Source organism: Amblyomma americanum, chromosome 11, assembly GCF_052857255.1.
Source record: "Amblyomma americanum isolate KBUSLIRL-KWMA chromosome 11, ASM5285725v1, whole genome shotgun sequence".
In the NCBI taxonomy this organism is placed as follows: Eukaryota; Metazoa; Arthropoda; class Arachnida; order Ixodida; family Ixodidae; genus Amblyomma; species Amblyomma americanum.
Window position 1 is genome coordinate 23,708,306 of NC_135507.1, and position 18,303 is coordinate 23,726,608.

The 18,303-nt window shown below is 45.1% G+C and overlaps 1 protein-coding gene across 1 annotated transcript; it reads left to right on the forward strand.

Moving 5' to 3' along the window:
- Positions 1-382: 382 nt before the first annotated feature.
- AGBE (1,4-alpha-glucan-branching enzyme) lies at positions 383-18,219 on the forward strand. The gene is given in 17 exon segments (XM_077643294.1): positions 383-727; positions 1,108-1,274; positions 3,328-3,443; positions 4,172-4,297; positions 4,801-4,945; positions 5,927-6,017; positions 7,023-7,232; positions 9,276-9,519; positions 10,644-10,742; positions 11,601-11,711; positions 13,590-13,761; positions 14,375-14,559; positions 15,401-15,452; positions 15,455-15,517; positions 15,520-15,529; positions 17,019-17,136; positions 18,066-18,219. Coding segments are annotated over 17 exon segments (2,052 nt in total). The 5' UTR covers positions 383-632; the 3' UTR covers positions 18,114-18,219.
- The last annotated feature ends 84 nt before the right edge of the window (positions 18,220-18,303 follow it).

Sequence of the window (18,303 nt, forward strand, 5' to 3'; positions counted from 1 at the left end):
GCGGCGTCCTCTGGCGGTTTTTGCGTGGTTCGTTTGTCTCATTCTCGTAGGAGCTACAATGCGGTGCATGCGTTGCAAAATGCCATCAGTTCCACAAGTCTTTGCTAAAGAACTTACTTTGTTTCTGAGGTTAATGACCTTTCACTATCAGATACCGAGGGCACCGACCTTTGTCACACACCGCTCAGTGGTCATCTTTCTGGGTCTCTTACGTTCACATCGACTGATGTGGAGCTCATGCCGCAACAGCCAGGGTTATTTTCATCATTTCCGCGCTCGATTTCGCCAGCACCCACCATTTTGGTGGGCTTGTGCAAGCAAGAGAGCGCAAAGCTTTGGCAGCTTTGGTTTTGATCCTGTTTCGGCAGGGGGGACACCTGGCGGTTGCCGGCCGGCTGTTGTCAGCCGCAGGGATCTCGCTTGACCGTGGTGGTTGTCGTTGCCACGGTTAGCAAGCCGGCGTCATGTGTCGGTTATTGTAGACTGCGTTGATGTCATCTTGGCTCAAGGCTGGCTGCTTTCGGTGATCTCCTTCCGCGCCAGGCTTGAAGTGTCCTTCAAGCGGCTTGACGTGATCGCGCTGAGCGCCGTGCCGTCAACGCCCACGCCCCCTCTGTAACTGCCCGTCGACCATGGCATCGTACATGGATGTGCCGGTTCCTTGCATTGACGAGTTGTTGAAGCACGATCCGTACCTCAAGAATCACGAAAACGAAATCAGGCGAAGGTAAGTGCGTGACCTTGTAACTGACATTGGCGTTATGCCGGTCTTCCGCGCTGGTTAGCACGCTTCCAAACTGCAACCCCTTTGGCACTGCAGTATTTCGCTTAACCGGTTCAGCTTTCTTCTCTGCTCAAAAATCTTCAGTTTCGGAATTGTTAAACTGTCCTTTAGTGTTACATATATGTACTACCGTATTTATATTCGTTTGATGCTTAGCTATATGCATGTGCTGAATTAAAACAACAGTGTTACTTCACAGGGGATACATTAACGCAATTTTTCAAACATTGTTCGAGCAGAAATCATGAGGGGTGTATGACACTTGCTATATAGATGAATTCTCCACCTGCGCCTGATTAGACAATGCTTGTTTCGTTTCCCAGGTATAAGTGCTTCAAAGAACAGCTGCTGAGAATAGAGAACAGTGAAGGGCTTCTGGAGTTTTGTAAAAGCTACGAGAAGTATGGAATTCACTGCATGCCCGACAACTCTATTCACATCTTGGAGTGGGCCCCCGGTGCTGAAGCCTTGTTCCTGCGTGGCGACTTCAGTAAGTGGCACGACACTTGAACACAATGCTTCAAATGAGGAGATAAAAGCTCTTCAGTGTGACATACCTCCGTGGAAGATTAGTGGTGAGGTGATGTGAATGGGAGCAGCTCTGTTTGCGGGCAGAATGCTTGCACTTGTGATTCTGTTCACCTGGCAGAAATAGGTTGTCTTTCATTTGCAGTGTGTGCCGAGACATTCTTTGCATTCAGTGTATGTTATTTACAATTGTGCTGTGTCAGCAGCTATGAATAAGTAAAGATATGCAGCAAGGGCCATTCTGTATGCCATAATAGTCGTCAGTAAATGTCTGTAAAGCAGTCATTCTTCTTATATCCTATGAATGTATTTCGTGCAGACATATTAGAGATGCACTTGTAATATGCTCGAAATATTTATATGAACAATGAATGCTCCTGAAATGCTGTAGTCACTTGCATAATATATTCATTTTTTTCTTTAAAAAAAAATGTATGGAAATTTATGGGGTGCTTTCATTACACAGAGAAAGGTGAGAAAATTTTTTTGACAGCCAAAACAGTAGATGCATTCATTGTGTGAACGTGTCCATTGTGCAAGTAAATCGGGTATCAATCAGCTTTTGAAGCATAGGTGTCTATTACCAGATGGCGACAACCATCATTCATGCTTTCTGTTCTTGGACAAAACAGGATAGCATCTATTAACGTTTATTAGCTGCTCAGGCTTCATGTAAATATAATATGTTTTGTTCATGGGTGAAGGTAACATTTTTAAATATGGTTTAATAAAATAATATGGTTTAATATTGTTTAATGAAGTCAAACATTAAAAGCTGATTTCGTTTACTTTTGTGACTGGCAAGCGAAGTGATACAGTATGCCGCGGACCGTGGCCCAGTGTTAACAACTGCATTTTTTTTTTTTTAAGTTGTATCCTACTATAATAGTAGACGCTAATGTAGAAATCAGTACCACTTAAATACACTAGACTATTGTCATGAAGGTGCCCTTGTGTACATCATGTACAGTTTTGGCTTGTACCATTTTGTAGTGAGTAAATACTCTGTCATGCCCCGCTACAAAACATGGTTCAAATCGGATCTCAACAAGAAGTTGCATTCTTTAGCAGGAATAATGCTGTTTTATATTTTCTTGTTGCGCAGCTCAAGCTAAAATATAATATAAATATAAAATATTTATAGTTCTAATAACTGCATTTGGATGTATATAGTTGCGCTATTTTCACCATGGGAAGTATCCGGGCCAGTTGGTGCATGATTTTCTCTGCTTCCTAATGAACTTAGCAATAGCTTGAAACTTTATCACATATGCTCAAGAGTGCTGAAGTCTCCCCATGACCTATCTGATTTGCTTGTATAATGAACACTTTTTTTCCTCAACAAAATTATTAAATTTGGAGGGTGTGTTCTTTACATTTTTTGCTGAAAAATCCATCTTTTAGCCTCAAAAAGCGTAGCTTAAAAAATTAGTGGCAGACTTCCCTGAAGCATGTGGTATATGAGCGATCGCGGCCGCGGCGGTTGAATTTCGATGGAGGCAGAATTCTAGAGGCCCATGTACTGTGCGAAGTCAGTGCACGTTAAAGAACCCAAGGTGGTCGAAATTTCCGGAGCCCTTCACTACGGCATCTCTCATAGCCTGAGTTGCTTTGGGACGTTAAACCCCCATAAACCAAACCAAACCAAAAATTTATTTTTTAACAACATAAGAGTTGTGTTCCCCATGCAAGTGAGTTCATTATGGTACTGAAGAAAAGCCTAAGGAAATGCCTAATTTCAAATGTGTACACTGGGACATTTAACATCTTCAACAAAATAGCAGCCTAGCGGAAAATATGTGCTCTTTCTCTGGGGCTGACTCAACTGAATGCTTTGGGTCTGCTAGAAACCAGAGGTGTGGGCAAAATATTCAGGTTCGGCAGCCTCAGTCGCACCACAGAATCTCACATGCTAATGTGATTGCTTCTAGCGTTGTTCAAAATCATCAACACTGTCTTTAGCATGGCATTACGCTTGTCCACTAATGTGTTGCTGTTCTGCTGCGTGTCTGTAGATGCTTGGGAGAGGCTCACACATCCATTCAAGAAGCTTCCTTTTGGCAAGTGGGAACTGACACTGCCTCCAAACCCTGACGGTTCTTGCCAGATTAAGCACCTGGACAGAGTCAAGGCAGGTCACCCTTGTTCACCAAATGAGACTTTGTTCCCCTTCTCCGTGGTGACAGGCTGTGGACATCTGTGGATGTGCCACTTGTGTCTGCTGTTACACGATGCAGTCTCTGGATGCCACTGTACTGGATATTATGAGTGTTTAACTTTTTTATCATCATCTGGCTCCAGGCAGGCCGCCATTAGAAACTGACGTAGCAGTGGGTGGCAGGAAGTTAGGCGGGAGGAGGAGATTAAGAAGTTTGCGGGGATACGGTGGGCGCAGCTGGCAAAGGACAGGGTTAATTGGAGAGACATGGGAGAGGCTTTTGCCCTGCAGTGGGCGTAGTCAGGCCGGTGATGATGATGTTTAGAGAAGTGCCCAAGGTGGAGCAAGGTTGAACTCCACCTTTGGGTGCTTCTAAGGAAGCACCCAAAGTAAGGGAGGCGATCCCTAATAATACTGACCTGACCTCAGTTAGGAAGCTATAAAGGACCTAGACTTATTTTTCTTCCACTGTGCAGATTTGAGAAGGCTATACAGCATTCCCTTTGCAGATACATGGATCCACACAGGTGGATAAAAACGGTATTTGTGCTGCTACATCTTAGTTGGGGAATTCGCTGAGCTAGTACATTGGAAAAACATTTATAAACCTCTGTTGTAATTCAGCTAGCGCAGTCTGTGAAGGTCATCAGAAGGGCGTCAGAGCAGTGCAATTATGGCTTGGCATATCTCTCTCCTTTCAGATTGTGGTTCTCAACAAGAAGACGGGGGAGTTGGCTGACCGCAACAGTCCGTGGGCGACGTACGTTGCCAGGGAAAAAACTAACCCCCTTTACGAGCATCGCTTCTGGAATCCCCCCGAGGCAGAGGTAGGCAGGTGATGGAAAAAGACAAGGGGCATACCATGGCCTGCAGCTACGCGTGCTGTGGCTATGGTACACATGCGTAGTGCATCAAATTTGCTTTATATTCTCAGTAGCATTTTCAGTGGGCATGCTGGTCATATACCTGTGCCAGTCCATGTCAGTTACTTTTCGTCATTGACCTTATTACTAATGCTGGTATGTACTTCCTGGAATGTAACCATCACTGTTGCCAAGTGATGGTGATTTCATGGCCACCCCAGTGCTCAGAAACAGGCATTGCTGAATGCACGGGCAGTGAAAAACCGTATCTGATGAAGGTGGTTTTTCTCCAAGTCGCTGCTTTCGTATTGTGAGTTATGTCCAATGCATTGTGAAAATGTCACGTGGCAAAGATAATCATTAATAATAACCCAACATGCTGTGATCATAGGGTAGTGTCATCTTGAAGGTGTTTAACTTGTGTGCAAAGAATAAGCGCTGGTGTTTTGTTTCCCCATCTCTCACAGCGTTACAAATTCAAGCACCCCAAGGTGCCCGTGCCCAAGAGCCTTCGCATCTACGAGTGCCACGTTGGCATTGCTTCGGAAGACTACTGGGTCGCCAACTATGCAAACTTCATGAACAATGTTCTGCCACGCATCAAGCATCAGGGTGAGAGAATTGGCTCGACTGAAGTAGGGATGCCAAAGCAGCACACACACACACTCTGGAAGCATTATGGCATGGAAAAAGCAAGATGAGAGATGATGTACTTTTCAGTGTGTTCAGGTTCCATGATTTAGCCAATTCGCTTCTCAGGGGAAAACAACTAATAAGCAATCTAATATGTAGGTAATAATTAAAAGGGTGCTGAGCAGCTCTCACTTCTCTGCTCCAAAGGTGGTTGAAAAATCTGGAAACATTTCTTTTTGTTGTTCGCACTACCACTAAAGGTTGAATAAGGCATGTGGGGAAGATAGGTCCTACTTTCCACTTCTGTAGGTATTTTTGTATGGAAGTGCATCCTGGCCTAACGAGCACTGCTTTGCACTGTGCTAGTGGATGTGGAACTTTCCTGTCTGGCCATGGATGACACGTGGAACATGACTGAAGCCAGGAGTGGGCTTGGTGGTGTATGCCCTCTTGTGGTGCTAGGTAGATCTTGGGATTCCATTCACTGAAATGACAAGTTTAGTTACTGTAGCTTTATGTTCTGAACAAAAGCATCAGACTCCTCTCTTGGTTAAGTATGCTGCAATCCTCCTGTGCTTCTTTGATTTCAATGGCTGTCAGCCACATTTTTTGGCTTTCATATTCATGTCTGCTTTGCATGCTGTTTGGTTCATTCTGCTGAACTGCTCAGTGCTTTCGACAGCGTTATGGTCTAGCAAAAGCTGCACTCGCACTGTACTGAATGCCAGCAGCTGCTTTGAAATGCTGCTCAGCCGTGAGGAAAACTAACTTTAGTGCCAACTTCATCACTTCTGCATATTGTGCACAGCAACAGTGACTAGCCAGGATGTTTGCAGTATTGTATGGTATGCACTGAGCGTATTAAAAATTTCAAAGTGGTGTTTCAGGGCCTGTAGTCAGTGTTAAAGTGAGTGGAGAAAATTCCGTCAGTTGCACATAAACACATTCTTCTGCTTCCAGGTTACAATGCGATTCAGATCATGGCTGTCATGGAGCATGCATATTACGCCAGCTTTGGTTATCAAGTGACATCGTTCTTTGCTGCATCCAGGTAAAACTTGTTTGTTTTATATGAGCCACGACTAAAATCGTACTGCCTGTTAGCAGGAGCTGCGGTCTGTTTTAATCAGATGCTCGTGGCAAATATGCATGCAGGCTTATCATTGAATTGTTTTGCTTCTTAAGTAATTAAACTGCCGTTGCAAGTGAATTGCTGTAATCAAGGTAACAAAGTCAAGTCACACTATGAAAATAAAATTGTATTATGTCATTTAGTCCGCCAATCATGTTAGTCAGTCAGTCAGGTCATTCAGTCAGTTAGTTAATCAGTTTAATCAGTTAGTAAATTGATCGACCAGTGAGTCTATTAGACTCCAGTACTACACCTCTTCAATTATTACCGCTGGATGGTAGAAAAACTAAACTTTTCTTCTGAACAGTTTGGAGGCTTGGTCAGAACTGAAAAGTGTTTTTAATGTGTGAGCATTAGAGGGGACATGTTGCAGAGGAAGGAAGTGAAGCCCTAGGAGCGAAGCCCTGCCCACCATGGCGGGTGGCAATCAAGTTAATGATTGGTCGTGAGAGGTTGCCTTGGAAGACCAACCTGGATCGCACAAACCCCACCGATGGCAGCACCTGCCATCGCAGGGCAGTGGTTCATTTCTTAACTGCTGCACCACTGTGCCAAGAGTAGTATGAGGACTCCCAGGGTTATATAAATGTAATGTTGAGATTGACTGATGTTGCAGCGTTAAAAGATGACAAGAACGAAGACTCCAAGAACGAAAAATAACAAAATAAAAAGAAATCAGTGTGGGGTCAGTGGGCATAGTTTGTAACGGGGACAGCTCATACATTTCCATTGTGTTATCCAAGCGAGCACCATTGAATCTTTTTATTTGAAATGGTTTTTTTCACTGGTGAGACAGTCGTGTGGGAAAACTGACAAAATTCGGAGTCGCACTTGCCGTCTAGCAGCTGTGTGAGGAATTTCTCGCAAAGGTTTCTAAAGTGCTGAGTGTAATTTTTTGCTGCCTGCTCACTCCGATTGTTGCAGTCGGTATGGGACGCCGGAAGAGCTGAAGGCACTGGTGGACCGGGCACACGAGATGGGCATCTATGTGTTGCTCGACGTGGTGCACAGCCACGCGTCCAAAAATGTGTTGGACGGCTTGAACCAGTTCGACGGCACCAACAGCTGCTTCTTCCACGATGGCGGCCGTGGAGAGCATCCACTCTGGGACAGTCGGCTATTCGACTATACACAGTGAGCTCTCACACCTCCGTGTTGTCTCATGCTGCGGGATCACTTAGTTTGGCAACCATTGCCACTGGTATCGTCATAATTTCCGGCATAACAACTATGTATTTTATAAATGCCTCTCCTGAAGCTTTTCGTTATCCCTGTTCTCTGCCAGTGGTGTGTCACCATTGAGCATGTGCATTTTTTCTGGACCTCTGCTGCCGTAGACTACACTTCTCTTCCGATGGTATTCATTTTGTGACTCCAATGGTAGACTACTACTTGCTATATCTTCATTTCTTCAAAAGCTTTATTTTTTTTTTCTTTTTTTTCTTGGCCGAATGGATGTGAAAAGCATTGGTTACAACTTTAGGTATTGTGGGTCTCACTCGATTCAAGGTTTAAAAGCGTAGCAGTGCACTCTGTACTGATCTTAAAAGTGACACTGAATGACAGGTCCCTGTTCCTGCCCCAAGAGCAACTTGCAGCATGCGTAAAGCTTATTATCCTATTGTACATGAGTATTTTTGGACTGCAATTGAAGCAGAGAACCAAACGATGTGCAGTGGTTAATTTAAAACAAGGCATTTTACTGCGTGGTCCCTGTTTCTGCATCTGTGGAACATAGTAGAATGCACAGTAGCACGGCAATTAAGTTATGCTGAAATGCATGGAATGTAAAATATGCCTGCTTGGCTTGGAGACTAGCGAGCGATGCACAATGAGGCACCGGCATTGTTCTGAGGCTGCACTGTTCACCACAAAGGCACTCGGCCACTGACTTGTAGTTTCGCAGTTATCTCCTTTCGTTGGGAGATGAAAAGCACTACCACACTCCAGAAGAAATCTTGAGAGTGAAATTGGGAATTCGATATTTTGTGTTTCATTATCAGCAATGACATCCTCAGCGTTCCATGCAGTGAAAACGGAAGCTTAACTCTTTCCTTACCATGGGGGAAAATGACTCTTTGGTAGGTTTCAGTAGTTTTTCTATAGCATTTAAAATTTAATGCAACGCATGAAAACAAAGCTGAATAAATGTGCTTTCTAGGCATATAAGTTTACATAAATTGCTCGTTGCAACAAATCTTTTACTTATTTTCCGAAAACAAGATTTTGCGAAAAAATTGAACAAATCTTCTAAAGACACGATTTTTATATAGAAAGAAAAATCTTTATTTTCTGAAATGTGCAAGATATTTGGAGTTTTATTGGTCACTAGCTGTGAAAAGAATTGAAGTTCTATCTTGAGCAGTATTTTTGCCACAAAACAGTAACTGGAAACCCTACAATTGGGCACCGAAGCATGGCGGCCTGTGTTCCAGGCTGGTTCCCGTCATCGCCGATGTCAGAACTAAATCCCAAAGAAAGGCAATATATTCAGGCTCGCTGCTGCTTGGATCATCGATAAAATCATTCGCAGATGAAGTGGAGTCCTGAGATTTGCGACATTTTAGAGTGCGTTTTGCGCATGCAGAGGTTGCCAAGCAACTTTGGCACTACCACGTCTTAAAAGCGCGTTGAAAAAATCCCGCCTTGCGGGAAACAAAAAAACTACATCGGAAATTCGTTCTCTGGCTACAAGCCAGATGCGCATAAGAACTACGAGGGGCAGCATTTTATAAATATGCAATGCCGGAAAGCCAACTCAGCGAGCTTTCAAATACATTTTTTACGTTCAATATTTCGAAACACATTGCCGATTAATAAAATTAAAAACACAGCTTACCTTCCATGTTGATGGCCATCAATTTCACAACATAACCTTGCCCCGTAAAATCACGATTATAAAAGTTCATTAGTTAATTTTATTCAATTAATCATATAATTATTGATACAAATGAGGTACATAATTTCTGTTTTTCTGTATAATCTAGCTCCACAGACTGCACTGATGTATCTCTCACAGTTCTTAAAATAAAAATACTTAAAGGTTAAAAAAAAGTCACCCTGTGTATCGTTCATATTTGTGGAGCAATCTAAGCAGGCACTTGACACATGCCTGCACTGCCAAAGATGGTGTGTGATGAACTCGCTGACTGGTGCCACTTCCATTACCATCCCCAGAATGGAGACCCTGCGCTTCCTGCTCTCCAACTGCCACTGGTACCTCAAGGAGTACCAGTTTGACGGGTTCCGCTTTGACGGGGTCACCTCGATGCTGTACCACTCGCACGGCATGGGCCACGGCTTCAGCGGCGACTACAATGAGTACTTTGGCCTCAACACGGACACTGACGCACTCGTCTACCTCATGCTGGCCAACCACATGATCCACACACTCCACCCCAACGCCATCACCATTGCAGAGGTGCAACTCCTGCTTACTCCCTGGCTAGCTAACACTTTGTGGAGCCACGTACTGAAGAGCCGCATCAGGCCTCCAAACCAAACCTTTAAGTTGCAGGCCTAACTGGTGCATGAATTTGAATGGGCTAATGAACACAAATTGTTAATGAATGAACACATATATACGGGTGATGAGCCCATCAAGTGGGAACGTTTTTATTGGAGAACCACACTGATCCCCCACTCTTTTTTTCTTTAGATAAATGTAAAAAAAAGTTGTAAGGTTTTAACGTAGTTCAACTGAGTGAATGTGTGAAAGCATGTGTTTAGCCTGGTTGCCTCACAGTTTTACTTTGCTGGGGCGTCGGCGCGTCTGGCAATGATATTAGTTCGATAGCAGTATAAGTTGAAGATGATGACAATGTGCAGTGCACAGCGCGAGAGTGTGTAAATTAGTTCGATGGTAATATTTGTTAATGAAGACGACAATGTGCAATGCACAGCGTGAGAGTGTGTATATTAGTTCGATAGTAGCATTGGTTGATGAAGACGATGTGCATTGTATAGCACGAGAGTGTGTTGCAGTTTAACACGAGATGTGATCAGCTGCAGTGATAGCATAGTGCTCTCGTGCAGCGGCCATCGAACCTGATTTGTTCGCTCCGCCACGGGTTCGGATCCTAGTAGTGGCAGCATTTTATTTGTTTATTTATTCATGGTTTGGCCAAGGTCACCCTCAAGGTCAAGTTTCACACAAACTCGATGAGCTGGTTAGACCTTGTGTAGCAGTGCTTTTACACTAAAAAGCCTAGTGACTGTGTGGGACAGCCCTGCCTCTCAACCGTTCCATCAAGGGTTCTCCATAAATCCGCCCTAGAGCGGCAGCCGCATTTCAGTGGGAGAAGGCAGATATGTAACACCGTTGTGCTGTGCGATGTAGGTGCATGTTGAAGATCCCCAGGTGGCCGAAATCGATCTGGAATCCTTTACTAAGACTTCTCTTGTAGCCCACATACCTACGTATAAAAAAAAATTTGTATCTTGCCATTTGAGATGCTTTAAATAAAATTTAGTGTGTTTTACTAGCTAACTTTGCCGGTTTCAGGGAAACAAACGGTGCACTTGTGAATAAGTTTCCATTTGCAGGATGTGTCTGGCATGCCAGCACTCTGTCGGCCTGTGGACGAAGGTGGCGGAGGCTTCGACTACCGCCTGGGCATGGCGATCCCTGACCTCTGGATCAAGGTCAGTGCTCTCATGGTGCAGGGTGTCCCTTTACAGCCAAGCAGGCACGTCTTCTTGCTGGAAGAAAAAAAAATTGGACGTAAGTTTGAGCATATCGTTTCTGGTCAGCTATAAAATGTGTCCCAGGGAATGTGAGCCAAGGGTTCGAGAAAAAAGACAGGAATGTCTTTTCATGTATGTGAAGAATTGGTTAACCAATGTTTAAATGGTGAGAGCTACGCTGCAAGCTTCAATTAAAAATTGTAAAGCACCAAGGCAAACTGCAAGGGATATAATTTTTGCTGCAGTAGCTTTGTGGAAAAGGTGTCTTTTGTGCTTCGAAGAAATTTCACTTACTCCAAAGCGGTTGCAGCAAGACTGTCATCTTTGCTCTAAGAGCCTGTCTGCTTGGTTGTGTAGATTTTGCTTTTTTTTAAACAAAAAAAAATAGAAACTGGGATTTCACACTAGTGTTTTCCATTGATTATTTGTTATCTGCATTATATGCCCTGCCCATGCAAATTTGATCTTTTGTATCAGCCAGCACATTAACTTGCATTTGTTCCCTGATCCACTCTGCTCTCTTCCTGACTTAACAGTTCCCTTATTTTCCATTAATAGCTCGTTAGTTGATGGAATGTAGGTATTGCAAGAGAAGGAACATTCAGCAGGAGAAAGCAGGGAGTGAGTTGGGTAGGTGAGACTGTAAAGTTTGTGGGGGATAGGGTGGCCGCAGCTGGAAGAGGCATTCAACCTGCACTAGATGTAGGGGGCTGATGATGGGGTGAGTGCTGTTTTGTGCCTCAAGAATGTGTACTGTGGTGAAGTTTGTGCCGCACTTCGTGAAGCGAATTGTTGGTGGACATTTTACTCACGCAGCTGCTGAAGGAGCAGAAGGACGAAGACTGGAACATGGGCAACATCGTGCACACTATGTGCAACCGCCGGTGGATGGAGAAGACGGTGGCCTACGCAGAATCTCACGACCAGGTCTGTGAAGAGATCCACTTGTTGTGTGGCCCCATCTGTAGCACTGATGGCATTTGTTGCACATTAACAGGAAGCCATTAATATTTGGTCGGGTAGTAAAGTGAAAACGGTAGCCGTTCTAGATGCTCAAGGTGATAGGGATGTATGCTGAACTGGAACAGAAAAGTACTTACAGTGTGGTTGTCAAAATGCAATCCTCCTTTTGTCTGCACCAGGTTGCCTTTTCATTGTTAATGTAATAAGGAACGTCTTACAAAGCACTGCGTCGGAACAACCAGCGGAACAGTCCACGCACAGACCTGAGGCAGCGGTCAATCCAGAGCACGCACAAGGGACGGAGCGTTCGGCGCTCAAGCTTCGGAGTGTTCGGCGCTTCTCGTCGTCTTCTTCGTTAAGCGCCAGCCTCTGAAGATTCCAAAGCCGAAGGCCAGTCTTACAATAATATTAAGTAATATTATTAACATCATCATAGGTGAGAGGTTGTCGAAACAGTTAGGAGCATTTGTAGATGTCCTTGGTGAGGTGGTGTGAGATAACAGGTCAACTTACCAGGAGGTCGTGTGTTTTAAATGGTGACAGAGGCCTTGCGGGAATGTATAGCTGATCCTGAATCAGAGCACCGCTCAGTGCAGATGTAGCATGGGCATTGGTGCTTCTTCCAAAAAATGCTCTTCTTCTCGCACACGTCTTCTGCCCATCCTCATCTGTCGTCTGCATCTCAATTCGTCACTGCCTCACATCTCTGCACCTGCAACGATTTGTTCAAGCCTTTCCTGCACGATTATTTCCCGTCTTCATCCTCATTGTTTTTTCCTTTTTCTTTTGTTTCTTGGCACCTCCATCGCTCTTGATTAAAAATATTTCTTTCATAAATAATATAGCTCTGCGAGGCATCGTCACCCCTCTGTGCTCGCTTAGACCTTCAAACACATAGCTACCGTGCCCAACTTTATTTTTCCAATTGGCTTTTTCCACGAAATTAACCTTTTTGGCCGAATGGGCCCTGTTCATTTTTTCTTTGATTAGGTTAAGCCTGTTGATGCTTGGCAGGTGCAGGCAACTTTCTCATTCCGCTTTATTTTTGCCGTTGCTTTTCCGATTTTAGCCGGGAATGAGACTGACTGGGGTGGAGTGTCTGTAACTGTGTCACTTCGCCAATAGTTTGGCCTTAGTATGGCCACCTCGCACCCTGCACAGATTTTCGCTCTATTGCAGGAGCAGCTGCCATCATCTTTGGAAGCTTCTTGAAACCGGACATGCCTAAACAACTTCTATCAAGGAAACTGTTTTTCCATGAACTACATACATTGTAAATGCACATTTGTGTTAGAAATATGCCTTGGAATAAGGAGTGTCATCATGATACTAAGTTTAAGAGGAAACTCATACCTGCAACAGGTGACTGCGCATTTGCTACGTACGAAGGAAAGGTGTGTTTCGGCTTGGTAGCCTTGGCTCCACTGCCAAGAAAAGTTGTTGCGGAGTGCATTTCACTTGAAGGGTAAACCTGCCATCTTGGACATCCCCCATCAGTTTCCGAAAAAATTACTTGCGGAAGACTTTGCCATTGCCTTTATGGAGTGCACAGTCTGTTCAAGGTGGACATGTGGGTGTTTTTGCAGCGCAGCTCTTAGGTGTTTGTTCCTGCGTTCCGATTTGTCGGTGTTAGCGTGACACGTTGCTGGCGTGTGTAGGCACGTGACAGGTGCCATGTTGGTAGGTAGTAGCAGAGTGAAATGCCACCTGCCATGTTGAGAGCAGAGGAATGGACACCAGGAAGGTGGCTGCCACCTGCCAGTGGTGGCAGGTGGCATGCAAAGAGCTGTACTGAAATTTTGTATTACCTGCTATCATAATCATCTGTCAATTTTTTCTCAGGCCCTGGTGGGAGACAAGACGCTGGCCTTCTGGCTGATGGACAAGGAGATGTACACCAACATGTCCGTGCTGACCGAGTTAACGCCCATCATCGATCGTGGCCTCGCCTTGCACAAGATCATCCGCATGATAACGCACGCTCTGGGTGGCGAGGCATGGCTGAACTTCATTGGTGAGGTCTATCTTTTATTTTTTTCTGTTGCATTCTTGTGCCACCGTTTGCAGAGCTAAATATTGAGATTGTGCAGCGTGCTTGTCTTTTAAAGTATGAAAAGCTTTCCTGAGCTGCGTTATAGCATTTTGCTTGAGAGACTCTGCCAAAGTGCATCGTGCAGAGGTTTGGGTGTTTTGAACACTTCCCCACCCACTATGGATGATACAAACGTGAACGTCATAACCGCAACCATGAGCACTAACCCCTGCTCTCACGTCGCCAATGCTGCAATTGCCACTCGCTCAGTACGCACTGCAAGCACTGATGTTACTCAGTGGTGGCACGTGGCCATAAATAAATCTTGTCAGTCTGTTAATGGATTTTTGTGAGTGAATTTCCTTTGCTTCAGCAGTTTCAGGGCACTGATTATGTTCGCCTTGCTACGATATGAATTTCGGATGATACATAGTACATTTTTTGCGACCTTGTGAGATTTGTATCATCGAGGTGCGACTGTAGCAGCTAATACCTCTTAGATTTTTTTTTTGGTCCTCATTTGTTTGTCACCTTGAAACTGCGACAGCATCAAACTTGGACCTCGTTAGCTGAGACTAGCCATCACACACTGCAGGAAATGAGTTCGGCCATCCCGAGTGGCTGGACTTCCCCCGGATAGGCAACAATGAGAGCTACCACCATGCCCGACGACAGTGGCACCTGGTGGAAGACCACCTGCTACGCTACAAGTTCCTTAACAACTTTGACCGGGCCCTCAACACCACGGAGGAGAAGTACCACTGGCTACCCGCTCCACCCGTGAGCTGCTAATATATTCCTTGCGGCGCACAGCCCAGTCTGGTATTCAGTACTGAAGGTTGAACTTGAGAAAAAAACCACGTGGTGTTTACCCCTGTGTTAATACAAATTCTAGGAATAGGTATGGTCGTGCAGAATGCCAATGCCAGCCCCTTTTGCTGAGTGCAGTGTAATGGTAGCCAGGTGGCGTAACCAGTCGTGGGTTATGGAGTGGGTGTATGGGGTGTGGAAGTAAGAGTCCAGGGTAGGGGTGTGTTGCATGCAGTCACGCACAGTCGCTTATCCATCCACCTGTATAAGGTGGTGTCCAGTCTGTCAGATGCAGTCACAGAGAGGGGGAGGAATGGAGGGAGGCGAGGCAGAACTTGTGACGTCACGAGTGTCATCATTGTGTTCGGACCAACAAACAATTTGGCGTGGCGCACTGTAGCGATGTCACTCCATTCTGGCCAATCAGCGTGTCACGTTGTGGTGACATCATGTGTTACAGCGCCAACGACAATGACGCCACAAAACAGGAAGCATTAACATCGCTCTCTGTAGAAGCATTGCAGGATTCACGATGTGACCTTAAAAACGAAAGGCAGCGTGTGCTGCTATTTTCACTCATGTTTTGGAAGTAGTCATTGATGACCAATCGCTAGTCCCTACTCCCTAGTGTTTTATTTGGCACCAATTTTCTTAGTGAAAGTGTTGGCCATTGGACACCTATTGGGAGTTGCTGTATGACACAGAAAATTTTTGATTTTACATTTAAGAGGACAAAATCGAAATTTTGCAGTTCTTTTTTCCTTCCTTCCTGTACTCACTCCTTTGTGTCGGAATTTTTTCTGCATGAAAGGGTTATGTCAGCTGGAAGCATGAGGATGACAAGGTGATAGCCTTCGAGAGAGCTGTCTTCTCTTTGTGGTCAACCTCCATCCATTCAGGAGCTTCTCAGACTACCGAGTTGCATCGACACACCTGGAAAGTATCCTTTTCCGCGCTGAGGTGGTCATTGCTATTGTATGTCACACCAAAACCTGCTGCATTAACCTGCTGGCCAATGAGAATGCTGACCAGGTCATGTGATCCAATTCATGTGATTTAGGCAATGTGGTCCTTGTAGGCTAGGGAGGACACACTATTTGACAGCTTGCTAAGCGTAGTTCCCTGATGCATGACCAGCGTGGGAGAGCTTTTTTTGGGAGGGAATGCACAGCTATTTTATTTATTTATTTTTACAAACCACAATCGCTCCTCAAAGAATTGCAGTGTTGGGGGGGGGGGGGGGGGGGGGGGGGGGGGGGGGGGGGGGGGTGGGGGGGGGGCAGAATTAATAGATTATGATACAAAGCATACAATACAAACAAAACGCAAACAAAAAACAGGATGATATTGCAGCACACTTTCACGAGAATATAAAATTATTCCGGTGAAATAATTAAAATATAAATCGTCACTTCTTTGCCAAGCATTCGTTTACCAACCAGAATAGCTTTTTTTTTTGTCCAACCTTGGATATCTTAAACTAGTGTTGGCTTGCTTGCATACCTATAGTTTAATCCGAGAGTTACTTTTTCAGTGAAGGTTTAGGTGCCACTCGTGTAAGGGAAGAGTTTAAAGTGGGGAATATGGTTGAGTCACAAGTAGCCTTTTGACGAGGGTAAGTGCATCAGGGCACGAGGTGCCTAGCATTGAAGTAATTTTAAACAGCTTCACTGTGGCAGTGATAGGACTGGGAATACATCTGAGCAGTTTTATGAATTTTGAAAGTTCTGGCAAACCCCCGTATTTCTATCGTAGGTTTACGTGAATGACCATCCTTCGATCTCTCTTGCCAGCCGTGCTAATGCTTGGTTTCACTTTATGTGATGCGAAACTTACCTAGGTACAGCAGCTTAGTCACCAAAATACATGCTGGAGTGGATAAGAGGCAGTGGTGTGGCGGCCTCATTATGATGGAGGGCAAAATGCTAAATTGCCTGTATGCCAAGATTTAGGTGCACATTAAAGAAACCGAAGTGATTGAAATTAATCCGAGCCCCATTCTGCTCTATGCGCCGCAGCTCACAGCTGTTGTTTGTAAACACCCCCCGCCCACAAACCGCAAATTTTAAAACCAATGGCAATTGCAGAGCGGTAACACAAAAATATAAGCATAGAATGCCAACAATGTGATAAGGCCAAGTACGCTATGCACACAAGGCAACAACCACTAAACGGATCCGCTCGTCAAGGAACTTCGGATACCCTGGAAAAGGAGATGAAGAGAACTCACTACATACCATATTCCAAGAGGTGCTAGGCGAGGCATGCGACAAAGCATTGAAGTTTTTCTCTGCAGTTCTAACATTGGCCGCACGTCTCTTTGAAGCAGCCACCGCTGACCACAGGTCGAGGGTGTATCTGTGAGGCAGTTGTGAGACGGAATGGAGTCTTCACATTTTGTGTGTTGGTGCTCCTTAACATGACCACAGGTACAAAGTTGTCCTGGACTCGGACGCTGAAGAGTTTGGGGGTCACAAGCGCATCGACCGGGGAGTGGACGCCTTGACTTTCAACGAGCCCTATGCTGGACGAAGACACTCCATCAAGGTATGCCAGACAACTGTCGCGCCACTTGTAGGCTCAAGGTAGAAGTTGGCATCCTAACATGTTTTAAGCATTAAGGCTTCCGTTCTGCAGAAAATGTGGCAACGTCGCCGTCGTGAGCAAAAAATCCCCTAAGAAGCAGCTCACGTGGGCCACTGAGGTCACGTGACCTTGTGGCATCATCACAACCTGCCCACCGGATTGTGAGCAAACTGACCGTGGCAGTTAAAATAATGATTGGTCGCAACAGGTTGCTCGGGAAGAGCGCAACCTGAGTTGCACAAGCCCCACCGGTGGCAGCAGCTGCCATCACAGGGCAGTGGATGAGCAGTACGAGATGGGAGATGAGCTTCTGCTTCATTACTTGACTTGACTAACGTTTGGCTAAAGACATTGATCCAGCTTCTAGAATATAGTTGCACCACCGTGCGGAAATGATTTAAATTATTGCCTTGTGGTAGGGCATCCACCTCGCATTCGGGAGGTGCTGGGTTCGATCCCCAGTTCCGCCGAGTACTCACCGGTTTTCTAGTGGGTACAACATTTCCCCTGGCCAGGTCGTCAGCTCTTGTGGGATGAGATGCTTAAAAAAGGGCCTTTGGTGACCTCAATTGGAGTACGTGGTATGGTTTGCAATTCATTAATTGCACTGCATAGGAGTGAATATTTTGCTTCAGGCAAAAAAATGATCAAAGCATTTCTTGACGGTTTGCGCCCCGGGAAAAGGTGTGAATTGAGTTGCAAGGATACATTTTCGGCCAAATGTACCACGCACTTTGAGGGTGTAATAAAGAAATTTACCAGCATGCACAAGGTGGATCAACAATTAGAGCATCAGTCTTCCCTCTGGGTAACTGTATGACTGTGTGGTGACCTGCACTGCTTATTTGCTCGCAAAGTGACCTTACACGTGCTGCCTTGTTTCTTTGCAGGCATACATTCCCAGCAGAGTCGGGCTCATCTATGCGCGTGTAGACTGACGGGCACCGACGGCACGATTAGAAAGAGTGCAATACTTTGCGGCTAGGTTTACTGCAGAAAAGCAGTGTTCGCAAATAAATGGAACAGAGCAATGCTTGGAACCAACTTGAACGCAATTCTTCAGTGCACATCGTGCATGTAGAAAGCACGAGCTGTAATTGGGTTACCATATGGTTGAATTATGGGCCT